Genomic DNA, 16992 nt, shown 5'->3' with positions numbered 1-16992 from the left:
GCAAAACAGCACATCCACATTGGCGCCTTGTAGATGGTTGATGGTCGAAACATTCTCCTTCCGACCAAACATTCAGCAATCGCCACGAGTTGTTGCAACCGTGAACAGCACAATATGTCCCGGAGCCGTGTCGGCATGTAACACCACCATTACTTTTTCTGCACGCTAACCAAAGACAGTAAAAGACGCTAACTCGCTAACCGGAAGTGCTTGGCAGACACAACCGGAAGTCGTTGGCAGAGTGAAAGGCCAATGGCGGCTCGCCTATTTCACTCAGGAAACTTGTCTATAGTTGAAATGCGTGTGTCTCACGGTCAATGTGTGAGGCTTCAGAACCTGCAATGAGTTTATTATGTTAGACGTGTTTGGAGAAGACTGTAACGGACCGTCTCATCCAGCTGAGGAAACGCTGCCTACCGTCGCCAGAGAACCGAGCAGAAAGGTCCGTATGGATCTCTGCTGGCCGACAGTCTGTTAAACGGGTCTTCATGTTTCTGTGAAGCAGCGCGGCTTCAGCCTGCTAACAGTCAGCTAACCCGAGACAGCTGAGCTAAACTAAGGAAGCCACATTCAAACTCGCCGAAGCATAAAATAGTCGTCGCGGTCCGTAGTCGGTGCACAAGAAGCACCGCTGCACCGATGTGAGCGTTCTGGGTTCGTGGATGACGTCATCGTGACGCGTTAATCACCTCCGTACTTTGCCTGTCTGTTGTCTGTTTCACGGATTGTCCATAACAAACACCATGATCCAGCATATGGATGTTCATAAGTGTACCTGGTACCAGAGCACCCGAGGCTAAAGATCAATTTTGTAATCGTATCGTCTGATCTGAGGCCGCATGCTTTGGACACTCGGGTAAAGAGAGTGGCAGAGCTGTCAACTGATCACCATCTGGTGGTGAGCTGGGTCAGAGGATGGGGGAAGACTCAGGACGGACCTGGTAAACCCAAGTGGTACTATGGTACAGGTGAGCTGCGAATGTCTGGAGGAGGCCCCGGTGCAAAAGATTTTCAACTCACACCTCCGGCGAAGCTTCTGTCACATTCCTATGGAGGTAGGGGACATTGAACCAGAGTGGTGTATGTTCAAAACTTCCATTGCTGAAGCTGCTGCAGTGAGTTGTGGCCTCAAGGTCTTAGGTGCAACAAAGGTCACTGACCCTCGAACCCCCTGGTGGACGCCGGTGGTCTGGGGAGCCGTACGGCTGAAGGAGGCCTTTGACACTTTGAGGAACTCCTGAATCCAACTACTATGCCCTCTTTGGTAGAGGCAGAGCTGGAGCCCCGGGGATTGATGAGATTCGTCCGGAGATGCTGAAAGCAATGGGTCTCGGGGGGGTGTCATGGATGACACGCCTCTTCAACATTGCGTGGAAGTCTGCCAAAGAGTGGCAGACTGGGTGGTGGTACCTGTCTTCTTCAAAAAGGGGGACCAGAGAGTGTGCCAATTACAGAGGTATCACACTACTCCCTGGTAAAGTCTACTCCAAGGTGCTGGAAAGGAGGGTTAGGTCGATGCCAAGGAACCAAGGATTGAAGCGGAACAATGCGTTTTTTGTCCTGGCCGTGGAACGACGGACCAGCTTTTTACTCTTTAAAGGCTCATGGAGGGGGCATGGGAGTATGCTCCTCCAGTCTGTGTATGTGTTTTGTGAACCTGGAGAAGGCGTATGACCGGGTCCCCCGAGAGATTACATTACATTACAGGTCATTTAGCTGACGCTGTTATCCAAAGCACCCTCTCTACCCCTGCGCCACGTCAACATTATCGGGAGATAATGTGGGAGGTGCTGCAGGAGTACGGGGTGAGGGGGTACCTACTTGGGGCCATCCAATCCCTATACACCCAAAGCGAGAGCTGTGTTCGGGTGCTCGGCAGTAAGTCAGAGGCGTTTCCGGTGGAGGTTGACCTTCGCCAGGGCTGCGCACTCTCACCAATCCTGTTTGTGGTTTTCATGGACAGGATATCGAGGCGTAGGCGGGGGGAGGAGGTTATACAGTTCGAGGGCTGCGGATTTCATCCCTTCTTTTTCAGGGGAGGCTAAAACAATGCTGGAATTATTGTCATTTTCATTATAATAGACGGTGAAAGTATTTGTACGTTTTTGTTTCATAATATACACACCGCTGAGTGTGTGACACACGCCAGCCTTTCTCAAAGCAGGAAAACGAGGAGAAGGAAAAAGTGCATCAAGTGTTTGCTTTTCTTATTAGTTTTCTAATAAAGGACATCCTCTTTTCACATGCTAATCAAAAAGCTGCCTCGTGTCACTCAGAACTAAAGGGACGCCAAAGTGATGTTAACTCCCGTTCCGTTTGTTAGAAGCCGTTTCATGTAGATCTCCTGGAAACGCAGGAACTTTGTCCCGGTCAGGATCCTGTTGTGAGGAATTTAGAGGTTTTGATCTGATCAGTTAAGCCTGAAGATGGTGAGTGAGCCCTTTACATCTGTTTCCAGTACAGGCGCCTGGTCTGTAGCAGGTTACCATGGTGATCTGGCCTGGTCAGCATGGTGATACATCTATTGTCTCTGTTGTTCCTCGCGTAGGGAGTTGACCAATACGGCGTGCAGTATTTATGAGACAGTTTGGTGTTGTTTTTGAAAACATAACACACAGAAACCAAAGCCTCCCATCTTCTGGTAGCTGTGGAGCGTTTGTAATCGGCCATTTTAACATGCAACACTTGTATTTAAGTCAGTAGCTTCCTTCTGAAAACCTGCTCACAAAACATGTCTCAGCTAATTCTTTCAGAAATAATAGTCCAGCTGAGCAGACACCTCTCACTATCAGACATCGCGTAGGCCGTCAGTTTGTCTCCGGAATCAGATTCATTTTTGACCGCAGCGGGATGAACTCTGCTTAAGTTTCAAAATAAAACCTGGAATCTGAAGAATGCAATCAATAGAATAGTTAATGCAGCTGTTGCAGAAATCCACCAAAAAATCAAACCCTTTTTGATAATAAACTTTACAAAAGATTTTTTACTCAAAGGAAATCTAAATTAACATAAAATGAATGATACAAAAAGGTATAATCCAAAAATTGGTAATGAATCCAATTCATCTTTTAATGGTCAGCTCATAATTTCTTTCATGAACTGTGATCAGTTTTTATCCTCTATTTTAAAATACATTTTTTTAATCCGTTTTTGTCTATTAATCAAACAGCAGCTGGTTGGGATTGTTGCCGGTGTGTGTTCACCCACGCTATTATTTATCTTGCGTTTCACATATTTATGGAATTAGGACCACGTTGGTTTCCGGCCTTGGGTCCCGTAGGAGGTGCAAAGGCACCAGAGGAGCTCCCTGCGTGACCTGTGGACGAGCCCCCTCCTGACAGGACGACAGGTCATGAGGTGGTGGATCAGTAGGAAGAAAAGCGGAGATCCCATGTTTGTTTGACTTTGGTGTGCAAAAGTATACTCTTTATTCTTATTATATATCCAACTTTATTTTGCCCCAAACCCCTCCCCTCCACCCAGCCCCCACAACTGGTGGCATTCCCATGTCACCAGTTACTGTCACTGTTACAATAGCCAATCAGAGCTCACCTGCAGAAAGAAGGCAACCAAACAAAGAAGAGCAGAAAAAAGGGTTACTTTCAGTTTGTTTTTTCTTGTTAAATAGTAATAAATACATTGAGATGCAGTGGTTCTTACTTTATCCTTTTCTCTTAAGCAGAAGGGTTAAAAAGTTTTTTTTATTTATTTTTTATTTCTGTTTCTATTTCTTTTTATTTCTTTATTGATCTGTGTTGGATCTTTAGCAGCAATCCGGACCAGTTGTCATGGTGATTAGCAGCACAGAGAGGAGGAGCTGTCTGGAGGAGAAACACAACAGGAGGAGGAGGAGAGGAAGAAGAGAACAAGGGGAGGGAGAGGATGAGGAGGAGATCTCTATGAGCGCCAGGAAGGCATCAGTGTCCTGCCACCTTCTCTTCCCTCCACCTCCCTCCCTCCCTCCCTCCGTCACAGCCAGGTGGAGAGCGACGGAGGGAGGACGCGAAAACTCAAAGAAAAAGTGAGTTTAACACAGACAGGAGTCCTGAAGCACACACAGGTTGACGTTTTCTCCCTTTGAAACCAGCTTCTGTCTTCTTGATGCAGCGCTAAATGTGTATGTTAAGACTGCTCGTCTCTCTGGACTGTAAATATGAATTCACTAATGTCAGAACTAACCAGTGAGACCGTGAACATGTGACCTTCCACTTGCACCCTCCACATGAAGTGAAATGGAAAAGCATAGCTCCTCTCTCTGTTTCTTCCTCCTCCTCCTCTCCAGGCTTAAACAACAACCAAGTAGAACACGCAACTCCTCAAACCCGAAAAAAAATCAAACAATATTAAACAATAATAATAATATTAATAAAAACAAACTCGTCACAATCATTCCTTTCCAATTACAGTCGCAACAGAAGGACAACAAACTAAAACGGGATAAAAAGGGAGAGTTTTTCCCAGCATCATCTTCCTCCTCCTTCTCCCTCCTCCTCCTCCTCCTCCTCTCATGCAGTACAAACTGTCTCCTTCAGCACAAAGTTCACCTCTTTGTCTCTGAACTCTGGCTGTATGTGTGTAGTTGTAGTAGTTGTAGTTAAAATTGTATGGCTTTAGGGCATGGTTCAGGTTTTATCAAGAGTTGGCTGGCCCCTCGTCTGAGTCCGGCCTCCCTCTGCCCCCCGCAGCGGGGTTATTGTTGTTGGAGGCAGGGTAGTAGTCCTCAGGGGGCGGGGCTTGTGGCCCTGGGGCGGTGGGGGCCGTCCGAGTCCGGAAGGCAGACAGTCCGATTGGCAGAGCGAGGGGCAGGGAGGCCGAGCCGAACTGAGAGGCCTCCATGGAAGACACCGCCCCCAGGTGGTGCAGCCCTAGGGACACGCCCACATCCATGCTGTCACTCATCTGGGGCGAGGAGCCCTGCTGGCCCCCCCCTCCGCCGATGCCCGTCTGTCCGCTCTGGCGCAGGCCGCGCCCGCCGTTCCCGTGGTGGGAGTAGGTCGGGTGTGGGTGGTGGGGCGGGTCCAGGAAGTGGCGCTGGTGCTGTTGGGAGGCAGCCGGCTTGTGGAGCAGCAACTGGGTGTATGCTGGGTCCTGACCCCCACCTCCACCATCACTGCCTGGCCACATCCTCATCTGCTGCTGGGAGGGAGCCTGGTGGGAGGGGGGGGGGGACACAGAGGTGAGATGCATTCAGAGTGACAGACGTGCAGCACGCATGTGTTGTGTCCGGTTCTGCTGGAGGAAATGTGGACCCTGCTCAGGACCCGAGTCATGAATACATTTCTCATTTGACAATCCCCACCCCACCCCATCCCATCCCATCCCCTCTGCGCTGTGCGTACCTGAGGGCTGGTCATCTCATAGTCCGAATGTGTAACAGCAGAGTTGTAGTAGCGGTTACTGTAGCGGTAGTTGCGGTTGTCATTGGAAGAACCACTGGAGCCACCTGGAAACACAACAGAGCGGTTCAGACCCGCGCTGCCGATGGCTTTTGTGGAGACACAGTTGATTCACTTTTTCATGGCTTTGAAATGTGCCTCACAGTCTGATCAAGGGGTACAAGGACGGACTCATAAATCTGTGAAACGGTTAGTTTTCAACCAATCACACAATAATGCTTTAAATAAAACTTTGAAATAAATGTATTTCCAGAAGCTGGGAATCGATTCAGAACTTGTTTCTTCTGTGAATGGCTTTCTTTTGTCTGCCCGCCCCCTAACGTGGTTTACATAATGTGCCGGGCTTCTCATGCACCATCTCCCCCCTCTGCGCTGTAGTCATTTCCTTTACCAGAGCTAGAAACAGAGCTAGTAGTGGAGGTTGAATGGGAGTGGTCCATGGCAGGAGAGGTGGATGTAGATGAACTGGTGTTGGTTCCTTCATCTGTCGTCTTCTTGAAGAAGTTGTGCTGGAGGGCGTAGAATGGCGTGATGCGGCTTTTCGGGTCGTAGTCCAGCATGCGCAGGATCAGGTCTGAAAGAGGACAAACAACAGCGGTTCTGTTTCGGCTCTTTGCAGGGTGAAGAAGCTGGACATCAGAACATGTCGGCACGCTCAATAAACCATCGCCTTTCCATTTATATGGAAAGGCGACGCTGCCATCTTGGATGTTTTAAAAAATATCTTAGAAAGACATTTTGTAAATATAAGTCTAAACCCATCAGATCTGACCTTTGAACTTCAGGTAGTCACAGGGGGCGTGTCCTGGCTCCCCTGCCCTCCGCCCTCCTGGGCCACCAGTTTCTACACCCAAAATCTCATGAAGACGCCGAGTGGCTGGAGGCTTGTACTCCTGGAACACACACACACACACACACACACACACACACACACACACACACACACACACACACACACACACACACACACACACACACACACATATTTAGACAGAGGCAGAGATCTAATCATCCAAAGACGTGAGGAACGTTCTCTCATTATTTTCCCAGTGAAATTGTCGACAATCTGTTGTGTAATGTTAAAAGGCCTGAATGTGCTTCACAGTGACTTTATTCACCTGCTGCCACCTATTGCTTAAGATGGGACACTACAGGCAAACTACTGGCTTTTCATGCACTTGATGATTTGGATTTCAGACCATTTCCTAATTCAGATTTGTGGAAAATAAGTGTTTTGCCTCAATTGCATATTTAAAACATGAAATCTAAAAAAGTTATTAATTCAAGTAATTAAGTAATTCAAATAAACAGTATACACCCTTGAATGTAATCACCTGGGAGGTTTTATAGAGATATTTATACACCATATCCCCCTGTACATCATTCTCAATATGTATCTTTAATCGCCGATTTCTATAAAATAATCCATATATAAAAAAATAATCCACTAAAAACCATTGACTTAAATATGTCAACAAAATGAAATATGAATGGTACAACCGATGTTCTCTAACTGGAAATGTTTGTAAATGAGCACATCTTTATTTGGTATCTATCGGCATTGTCACAAGGCTAAAAGGGGGAAGGAGTCTCAAATACCTTCTTGATGTCCTTGTTCTTCTTCACTGTCCACAGGCCGTCTGACAGCTTGTCAAAGTACTTCCTGGCCTTAGGGGCTGCATCCAGCATGTGGCTGGGTGGGACCCCCAGAACCTCCACAATCTTATTCATCTGGTCAACCTAAACCAACACACGCACTCATAATTAGCTGAATCAAACAGGAATGTGGACCAGAGGACACAGAACCGTCGGCCAGCTGCTTTTACCTCGTTGGAGCCGCTGAAGAGAGGCTCTCCTGTGTGCATCTCCACCAGGATGCATCCCAGAGACCACATGTCGATGGCCAGGTCATACGGCATTCCCAACAGGACCTCGGGGGAGCGGTAGAACCTGCTCTGGATGTACTGGTAGATCTGCGAGGAGGGCGACAGGACATTCTGTTCAGTCTCCAACAACCTCTGCTGTCATGGTCGGCGACCCGGGAACCAACTTTGTTTAAAAGTACAATGATGTTCTCTGAACAGAGCATTCAGGTAATGTGTCCTTCATACTAATGGTTAACTCAAACCAAGGCTTAATGCAGAACTTATTATATTGAGTCTAAAAAGATCAAATAAAATCCAGAATTACCACCTTAACTGGGACACGTGAGAATCATTTATCCAGCGCTCATTCTTTTGCTTTTCAAACCATAATGTGAATCAGTGTCGCAGGCGGAGGCATCTATCATGAATCCTTTTAAATGAAATAAACTACTGAATGTACTGAAAGCGTCCTATCAGAGAGGTTTGTGTGTGGATGCGGCTCACCCTTTGTCCCAGCTGGCAGGAGGACCCAAAGTCCACAATCTTGATGGCCGATCTTTTGGGGTTACACAGCAGGATGTTCTCTGGTTTCAGGTCGCAGTGGATGATTGACAGCTCTGGAGTAGCCAGGAATAACAACGCTGTGGACAAGAAGAGACATTGGCCTCATTATAGGCCTGCATAATAATAATCACCTTATTTTGGTTATGACATCGGGATTAACTAATGCAATTGATTTTGGAAACATCCTGCAATTATTAAACTTTTGCAATATCTTTTTAAAGTATTGAATTTATTGAACTTTAAATATAATTTAGAATCTTATCAAAATTTTGAAACATGAGTAAAAGACATTAAGAATTGAGTAGAATATGAATGAGATCAAATTTGTTGATGTTCATTTCCGCAACCTACTGAAGACATAATAAACTCCATTTAACACATTCTCAATGGACTAAAGGACTAAATGGAATATGTGGCACAATAATCATTTCTGCTGATTATATTGTTGTCGTTTAGAAATGTTTAGAAACCTTTTTAAGAGTATGTATACATATCAAATGCTTTCTGTTGTTCTAGCAGCTACAAACTGCATTAATTACATAACCACCACCTCAAAAGGGAAAAGGCAACCAAAAGGCTTTTCTCTTTTGCAGATGACTTTAAACTGCATTCATCCTCTTTCCTTTTTGTCCACTAGGAGGCAGAATACAACAAGCTACACTCATAGAAGCCTGCTTCATGTTTCCTGGGCCCACCTGTGCAGAGCTGCTGTGCAAACTTCCTGGTGAGGTTGAGGGAGACTCCTCTGAAGTTGGTGTTCCTCAGCAGATCGTACAGGTTGTAGCTCAACAACTCAAACACCAAACAGAGATGGTTCCTAAACATAAAGTGACGCTTCAGGTGGACTGCACAGACACAGGTGGACAGACACACACACACACACACACACACGAGGGAGAAGGGAGACAAGAAAATAGGTTAAGAAATACACAGGAAGAAGAATCTGGTCAGGCAGGGATACTTGACAACATTAAAATTATTTCCTGTCAATTGCTCTTTAAAAATTCCCCACTTGCGAGTCTTGCCCTTCAGAACTCGTGTCATCCTAAGACAACAGCTGAATTTGACGTGACTAGCTTTTGCTTTTGGAGCTTTCGATGACGTCTCACACATCAGCATGTGAGCCAAGTATGTTAATGTGACTCCATGTGACTGTACCTTGGCTTTGTGTACTATTTATAAAGGCCTTTAACCACTTTCTATGTAATGTCCACCTGAGCAGAGGATGAAGTCACTCTGTGTGCGTGTTGTCAGCTTTGTCTACGTCCACGTCAGTGCATGCAACACTCTCTATCTATCGGCACCGATAGCTGCGAGCTGGCGGCTCAGCGCCGCCATGTTGAGAGCCGTGTGAGTCAATGTCTCCTTCACCACTCCGAGGACAATAAGTGACGTGTGGGCGGAGCCGCACCCGTTGGCTGCAGATGCTTCACATCTGACCCCAATACTCCCCCACCCCACTGTAATGTATGTGTTAGTAAGGGTGTGTGTGTGTTCTTACCTATGTAATATTTCATCTCAGTATCATGCTTGTTCATGAGCTCCAGCAGGCGTAGTTCAATCTGTGCCTGGTTTAGAAATGCCTTCTTGTTCTTAATGATCTTAATGGCGACCCATTCCTGCTCATGGTGGTCGTAGGCCTTCACCACCTGCACACACAGTTACAACTGGGTTATCTCTTGCGATGATAACAACAACAACAACAACAACGCACGCTTCAGGATTTATTTATTTTTTCCATTAGAAAAAACCCAGATGTCCCAGGCTGGTTTGCTTTGTTATATATCATACATAATAATAATAATAATGCAATAAGGTTTTATGAACTAGCACGAATGTGTATTTGATTTTCGCACCTGTCCGAAGGAGCCCTTCCCGATCAGCGAGTCTATCTCATAGCGGTCCAGCCACTTTTCTCCGTTTTTGACAATGTAGTCGTAGTTGTCGTCGTCATAGCCGTCGTTGTAGACTTTCCTCTCCTTCTTGGTGCTGCTGTCCTCTGGAGGGACCTGCTGGGCCCGCCGCTTCTTCTTAGTATAGTACACCTGTGATCAGAGAAACATCCAAAACCGCTTAGGTTCCCGGCTCTGCTCAGCCAGGGGGGGTCGACGTCCCCTTCACACTTTCTCACATTATCAGCTCATTGAAACGATACACGAGAGCCGTGTACAAGAAGGCTGCCATCATTGTTATAAACCCTTGAACCCAAGTTCAGCATTTTTAGCTCAGTTGACCAGGATCAGCCGAACCTAAACCTTCAGGGCAAATACTGATAATGAGTCAGATTTAATATATGGAGCTTCTTCACGAGGCCAGCTTCCACCCCAAACACCCCTCCGGCTTCGGCTCCATCTCAGGAAGGAGAGGCCAACACACAGGGAACCTGAAGGAGCGCCCAGAGAAAAGACAAACACAAGTGTGTGTGTGTGTGTGTGTTACAGCATGCGGCATACCTCATTGATGTGCTTGTAAGTTTTGATGAGGTCAACAGAGAGTTTCCTCAGTGGGGCGCTGGCAGGGTCTCTGAAACTAGGGGGGATCCTCCGTTGGAGTATGGTCATATCAGACAGCACCTGCAGAGAGCGACCACACGTCACACACACGTCTCGAGCACACGGGGGTCTAGAAAACCTTTCGGGGACCTTCCGGACGTCACCAACTCACTTGTTAATGACCGGAAACATTGTGCGTCAAGTCATCCTGCAGTTCCCATTTCTACCACCAGACTTTGTGCCAAAATCGTGACCAAGAAAGACGTGACCCCTTCCGAAAACTAAAAACGCCGAACTGCCACACAAAACGTGGGCCGAATGTCAAATGAATAATCAATGATATCCCACCTACTTCCAGACAGCATTGCTACACATACAAGCTGTAAAGTGTTTGTTAAATCACAGGGTGGGTTTGTACAAGTTATCAATAGTCAGTGCACAGTAATCATCTAGCACTTAAAACTAAACGTATGCCAAATTTTGAAATGTCTGCACCTCGGTCCATCGACTAAAACAGGAAACTCCATCTGTTTATGTGTTTGTGTGACTTTGGCTGGTTGGAATTAAACAAAAACAACCACACAAAGCAGCGGCGGACCGGAAACTGGTCTTCGTTGGGGTTAAATTGCAGTTTTTGTCAATGGAGTCTTGTGGCGTTGACGAAAGCAAAGGGAACTGCTCCGGTTGATAAACGGTAGCGTATCTGAACTGGAATCGATATATTATCGCTTGATTGTCTCTGCGAGGGTGGAAAGGTTGAAAACCAGGCCTCGTGCCCCCAGGGGGGGGAGGTGCTTTCAGTGTCGTGCATTCAGCATTATTTTCTCTTTGATATCAGAAAGGAGCACTGACATTAGTGCAAATGTCTCGACTGACGCTCCGGGTTGAAGCATTTGTTAGAATAGTAATGAAATAGCAAATGTCCTCACGGTAGAGCCATGTTGACATGGCGACCGCTGGCTCTCTAAAAGCACCTCAAGCGTTCCCTGAGGAGAGAGAGGGGCATTGCCATTTATTATTACCATGGCGCTGCCTTTGGATTAGCTCTAATGGACACATTCTGATTTAGGATTTAGCAAAAAGGAGAAGCTCATTGGGACAGAACACCGTAAAGTCAACACTAAAGTTGGCCGTAAGTACTTTTTTATAAAGTATTCTTTTGTGGTTTCTCACATTATTTTGAATTTCAGTTCCAACCAAAATATCTTGTGAAAAAGTCACAGAATCATATTTGAACATTTAAAGGGAAAAGCTTCATGTATGAAGTGGCTCTAAAAAACTATCATGCACAGTTCGTTAACCCTGATGTTCTCAACCTTTTTCTCTTTTCCATAAGTGACATATTTCATGGATATTTAAGCCCAATGGTGATCTCAATAACTGCAGGAGGTTTGTATCAAACTGAAAGAGATACAGAGGACTTTTGCAGTGAATGTTGAATGTTTAATACAATTTTGTTTGTTTCATGTTTTTCTTTCATTACAATCATACATTTCTGTTTGTGGGTTTCTGAGAATGTTGATTTAAATAAAGTTGATCACAATAAACAAGTACAAGTACTTTAATAACCTTATGTAATTATATTTTATGATCTAGAGATTTCTCCAGTTTCATCATTGGTGGCATTTAAGACATTCTTTTACATAAAAAAGTGAATTGAAGAAACACGCCCCCCCGATGTTCTCTGGACAATCAACAGGCAAAGTACAATCACTCCCTGTGTGTGTGTTACCTGCTGCTGCTCGGCCATGGAGTGGATGGAGCTGAAGGAGGGGTGTGTATGCGTGTGCTGGCTGGTCATGGCTGGCTCAGCGAGGGAGAAGCCCTGGGCAGTGGAGGAGGAGGAGGAGGAAGAGGAGGAGGAGGAGGTGGGCGGACATCCTGAGCTGCTTACACCTGGGGAGAGAGAACGGGAGAGAGAGAGAGATGATGAGACGGAAACCCCGACATTCTAATCCGTCCCCAGCCTCCATCGTCGGTCAAACATGGCAACGAGGAATCTCAATTGATCCAAGATCCCAAACCCAGAGCAGCACAGTCGCTGATTTATCGCCATCTACCAACTACGTCTAGGTGGAGAAGCAGTCCTTACTCACCGAGTTCATCATTTAATTCTATTTTAATGATTAGCATAAGAGGGCTCGTCGGTAATTGTTGCCATTGATAACTATTCTGAGAAATTGACAAACAGTTCTTCTTTCTAACACATAAATAACATCAGAAAACGGCAACTCTTGCACCAAAAAATAAATAAATGTGGAATATTTGATTAAATCAATTGCATTAATAATACTGCTGTTAAGAGTCAGAACCAGAATACAACGTGTTTAAGAGACAACGGCGAGGCAAATTTTTGTTTTGCCGGTACAGTGATACAACTTGTATTCTAATATTTTGGACAGGATATTTTACACTGTACATCTCCTCCACAATGACTTTAAAGCAGCTGCTATCGAATCCTAAGGAGGCCAATATTGATTCCAAAACAACTCTTTGTACACCACCAGGTCTGCCGCCTATTCACTTTTCCCCCAGTGTGTTTAAACAAACCCAAAACACAGCGGCGGCGCAGCCAGATGAAGCCTGTGTGTTTAACATTTGGGCAGGAAGAACAACATGGAGAACCGCTGTGGGAAGGCTTTTAGTGCTTGTCCAGTAGACCAGCCGCCCTTTGTTTTGCAGCGTTGAATAGAGACGGACCTTCAGGTGAGGTAATGAGTCGTTTTTTTAAAGGTGGTGGATGTCTTGGTGAGGGGAATTCTCGGGGGCCTTTTGTAACGGTTTCATTTGCCTGAAATTTGCTCCACTGTCATTGCTGTCTTTGTATGACTGCTAACAATGGGAAAGCACACAGGCCTGAATTAAGATTTTATTTCAATTAATCCTGCAGCCCTACTAGGTGGAAGGTAAATAAAGATGAAAATTGTGTCAGTTGAAAGCTGAACAGACAAAGGCAACCACCCAGTCGGCTGGCTGCCAAAATTAAGCTACAATGTGCAACCCCTTCATTATGACGAAAAAGAAAAGAAATCTGAAGTAGAAAAACTGCACTAGAAGGTTCAATCAGTGAGTCACCAGCCAATCAAAGAGCTCCTTCCACAACTTCTGCCTGTTCCAGTTCAGTGGCTCCATTGGCGGAGATGTGGACCGACGCCGGATAGAGCCGCACACACCAGGACACACCCGCACACACACCTGGACACACCCGCATACACACCTGGACACACCCGCATACACACCTGGACACACCCGGAAACACCAGGACACACACCTGGACACACCCGCATACACACCTGGACACACCCGGACACACCCCTGGAAACACCCGCATACCCACCTGGACACACCCGGACACACCCACATACACACCTGGACACACCCGGACACACACCTGGACACACCCGCATACACACCCGGACACACCCCAGCTACACTGCAGCTGTTGGTCGGCACGACGCCGTGATGGCTGTTGAGTTTTGCATCGGCCCGTCTCCTCCCGTAAAGTAAACATTTCAGACTTCCACTAGCAATTCAGCAAATGCTAAGCTAATTGTTGGCTTCACTCTTCAGCGGTATTCCCACAAAGACGTACCTGGCAGGAGAATGTAACAGGCGTTAAACAATCAGAACCCCCCCCCCCCCCCCCATTGACTTCAATCTGTCTTTAAAAAAATGAATAAAAGTTTGTCGGGAGCTGAGAGCAAATCCTTATTTTACTTTAAAAGTAATCAGAGAAAGGCTCGATCTTGAATTGGTTTACAATGGACAGGGAGTGGCTCTTAGGATGTGACGGCCTCTCCCCCAATGGGCGACCAGTGGAGACGCTTAAGAGCGCGGCGCCTACATCAGGTGGCAAATGTCAACCACACAATGGAAGGCAAGTATCCATCAGTGTGCAAAGAAGAGAAAAGATGTGTACCCAATGTGTGAAAGTTTCTGAAATATCAGGAGCTCTAACTCACTGTTAAATATGCCGGAATGGTTAAATAAATGGGGGTCGTCGTGGCGCAGGGGTTAGAGAAGGTGCGCTGGGAAGCACAAGGTTGGTGGTTCGATTCCAGGCTGCCACTTGTTCCATGTCGAAGTGTCCCTGAGCAAGACACCTAACCCCTAATTGCTCCCCGGGCAAAAATGTGAAAAAAGCCATGGGTTTAAAGTGTAATGTAAGTCGCTTTGGATAAAAAGCGTCTGCTAAATGACATGTAATGTAATGTAATGTAATGTAATGTAAAATAACCTTGGAAAAAAGACAGCATTTTGACATAGTCGTCTTGCATTAGGGTGTGCTCTATAATATATACAACTATGTTCATTTGGGAAGAATTGATCTCATCATTTGTATTTTATGAAGCGAACGTACCAAAATATCCCAACAACACAGCTTATATTAGAGTAATTGATTCATTATAATTAATTGAATTGCTATTATTACATTGATTTTATTTCGATGCACATAGATGAACAGAGGGTTCACTTTCATGTTGGACTACATTTCTGCTAACGTGCAAATCTTTGCATCAAATAAAGACTTAAAATACAGTCTTCTTCACCTGAATTTAGAGGCTTTGGATTTTTCCAAACAAATAAGCAGTATGTTCCTCTTCTGCTCTGGAATGCCTCAAAATATTCAGGAACACCTTTCACAAGCTGGTGCTGTTTGGTGCACTTGCAGCAGTATGACAGTTTACAGAAAAAGGGAGGCTAAACATCTTGAACGCCCCCTGGTGGCAAGCAGGAAGCATTTTAAATATCAATATTGCAGCTGATCCTGTTCTATAGTTTGTGGCAGGGGAAAAAATGGGACCTGAATTCATATTAGATTAATTGTGCAAGCGTTACGACAAGTGTTGACCCAATCAGTTCATCTCCGACAGTCAGCTGACAAAGGAGTCCTGCCTGGTTGATAATACTGCAGGTCATAGTGGGTAAAGCAGGCTAGAATGGTTCCTTGGAAATTTGATTATTATAGATTTACATAAACGGGGAAAACCCTGTTTGTAATGCTGAGCAGTCAAGGTTAAAGATATTTCAGGCCCGCAAAATTAGGTCTATTTTTCAGGACAGACATTTTCTGTGAACGTGTAAGCCTAACTTTAGTAATTATAGGGTCCTTGCCATTATCATCTCCATTACACGGTGTAGAGAGATCTTCTATTCAGCGCTCAGCGTCGGTTTATAATAGATCTCTGTGGATAGATGAGGTCCTATTTGTGAAATAAAAAACTAAAACCTCTGATGTTGAACTGCGTGTGTGCTGCACTTGGGCTCGGCCGTGCGATAAGGTGGGGAAAGTAATCCAATCACCGTCACTGGGACTGTTGTGGTGCTCCAGGTCCTGGCCTGCTTACAGATATGACACTGCTAGAGCGAGGGAGAGAATATCTGCCCAGTGCTGAGAAATCCGCACCGTCTCTTTAAGAGACCGAGAGGCACTCACAGCACTTCCTCAATCTGGCATCCCCCTTCTTGCGCTGCCATTGGCTAGGGCCCCCTCTTTCTCTGTCAGCTGATTCGCTGTTGGTATCTAAGGGCTGGCTGGCCAGCGCTCTATAAATAAACCCAGTGCTGTCTCAGCAACCAACCTACAATACTCATTAGCTACTTCTCTCTCCTCTTCCGCCTCTCTCCTGCTAAGCAAGTAGCTTCCAATAGCAGGCCTGGCTCTCAGCGGCAGCAGTCTGACATACTCTCCCCTAGCAACCCAACCCACCCTACCAGCCGCGCTCTCCTCCCCCTTCCCTTCATCACCCTTCCTGCTCACTCAAACCTTCTCTGCCTCGGAGTAGGGTTTTTCTCTCCTCCATTTACCCGTCCGTCATCTCTCACTCCAGTCTTCCAACCCTTCTCGGCTTCAATCGGATGACACATTTCCATCGTTTTACCGCAGACTGCCTCATCTCTCCACCCGCGTTGTGTTGATGCACAATGACGTAACAATATTTAGGGCACCTGCTAGGAGTCACTCCGAGCAGCAAGGCAACAACGCACATTAAAACCAGAACCCGAGGAGTTCTGGTTAACCACAAGTTGTTGGATGAGGCGAAACAATACAGGGCCAACGTTGCCAACGTCCCTTTGCCACTAGTGTGTACACACCAATCTATTTCAGCACCACTGTAGATAACACCACTCGAGCCACAGACAAGTATCAGTATTTTCCAGAATGGGTGAACATAGATCCAACAACGGACAGAATATGATAGCTGGATACAGTTTAACTCAGAGGTTGCTGTTGCTGCAGAACAACACAACACAGCAAAAGGGCACGACACGAAGGCAGCATTGATTGGACTGGAGTTCTTTGTTCCTGGTCTAAAAACTTGCTATTGGTTTATGCTATTTAAGCTCAGCATGGGTTGATTACACTTGATTCACATACAGTGACCTATATCTGTGACTAGCAATATCAAACCAAGTGCGAACCAGGAAAACCAGGAGCATAAATGTTTTACAAAAGCTCAATAGTTAAACACATATTGAGTCAGTGGCAAGAGTTCATAGTGTTTCTTGAGCATGGATGGGAGATAAAAGCAGGGGATTGGTATTATAATCACTTGATTGAAATATTCTGGATCCTAAACAGCGACATGGAGCTTCGATCTAGAGATGTAATGAGACCAAGAGGTAAAACGTCAAAACGAAGATCTGAGCGCACAACGATACACGATGTGTGTG

The 16992-nt window shown here is 45.9% G+C and overlaps 1 protein-coding gene across 2 annotated transcripts in view; it reads right to left on the bottom strand.

Moving 5' to 3' along the window:
* Positions 1 to 3394: 3394 nt before the first annotated feature.
* The window catches only part of dyrk1b (dual-specificity tyrosine-(Y)-phosphorylation regulated kinase 1B), a 33721-nt gene continuing 20123 nt past the window's right edge, over positions 3395 to 16992 (bottom strand). For both annotated transcript variants that reach the window (XM_040164295.2, XM_040164294.2), the window contains exons 2-13: positions 12050 to 12213; positions 10279 to 10398; positions 9682 to 9870; positions 9327 to 9474; positions 8521 to 8670; positions 7766 to 7902; positions 7223 to 7369; positions 6996 to 7136; positions 6169 to 6289; positions 5788 to 5970; positions 5340 to 5443; positions 3395 to 5148 (exon numbers count right to left, since the gene is read on the bottom strand). In XM_040164295.2, coding sequence (XP_040020229.1) covers positions 4633 to 5148; positions 5340 to 5443; positions 5788 to 5970; positions 6169 to 6289; positions 6996 to 7136; positions 7223 to 7369; positions 7766 to 7902; positions 8521 to 8670; positions 9327 to 9474; positions 9682 to 9870; positions 10279 to 10398; positions 12050 to 12118 — 2025 coding nt within the window. In that variant the 5' untranslated portion in view covers positions 12119 to 12213 and the 3' untranslated portion in view covers positions 3395 to 4632. The remainder of the gene's footprint in view (positions 5149 to 5339; positions 5444 to 5787; positions 5971 to 6168; positions 6290 to 6995; positions 7137 to 7222; positions 7370 to 7765; positions 7903 to 8520; positions 8671 to 9326; positions 9475 to 9681; positions 9871 to 10278; positions 10399 to 12049; positions 12214 to 16992) is intronic.

This window comes from Gasterosteus aculeatus, chromosome 20 (genome assembly GCF_964276395.1).
Source record: "Gasterosteus aculeatus chromosome 20, fGasAcu3.hap1.1, whole genome shotgun sequence".
Classification (NCBI taxonomy): domain Eukaryota; kingdom Metazoa; phylum Chordata; class Actinopteri; order Perciformes; family Gasterosteidae; genus Gasterosteus; species Gasterosteus aculeatus.
This window is presented reverse-complemented; position numbering and strand designations above follow the sequence as displayed.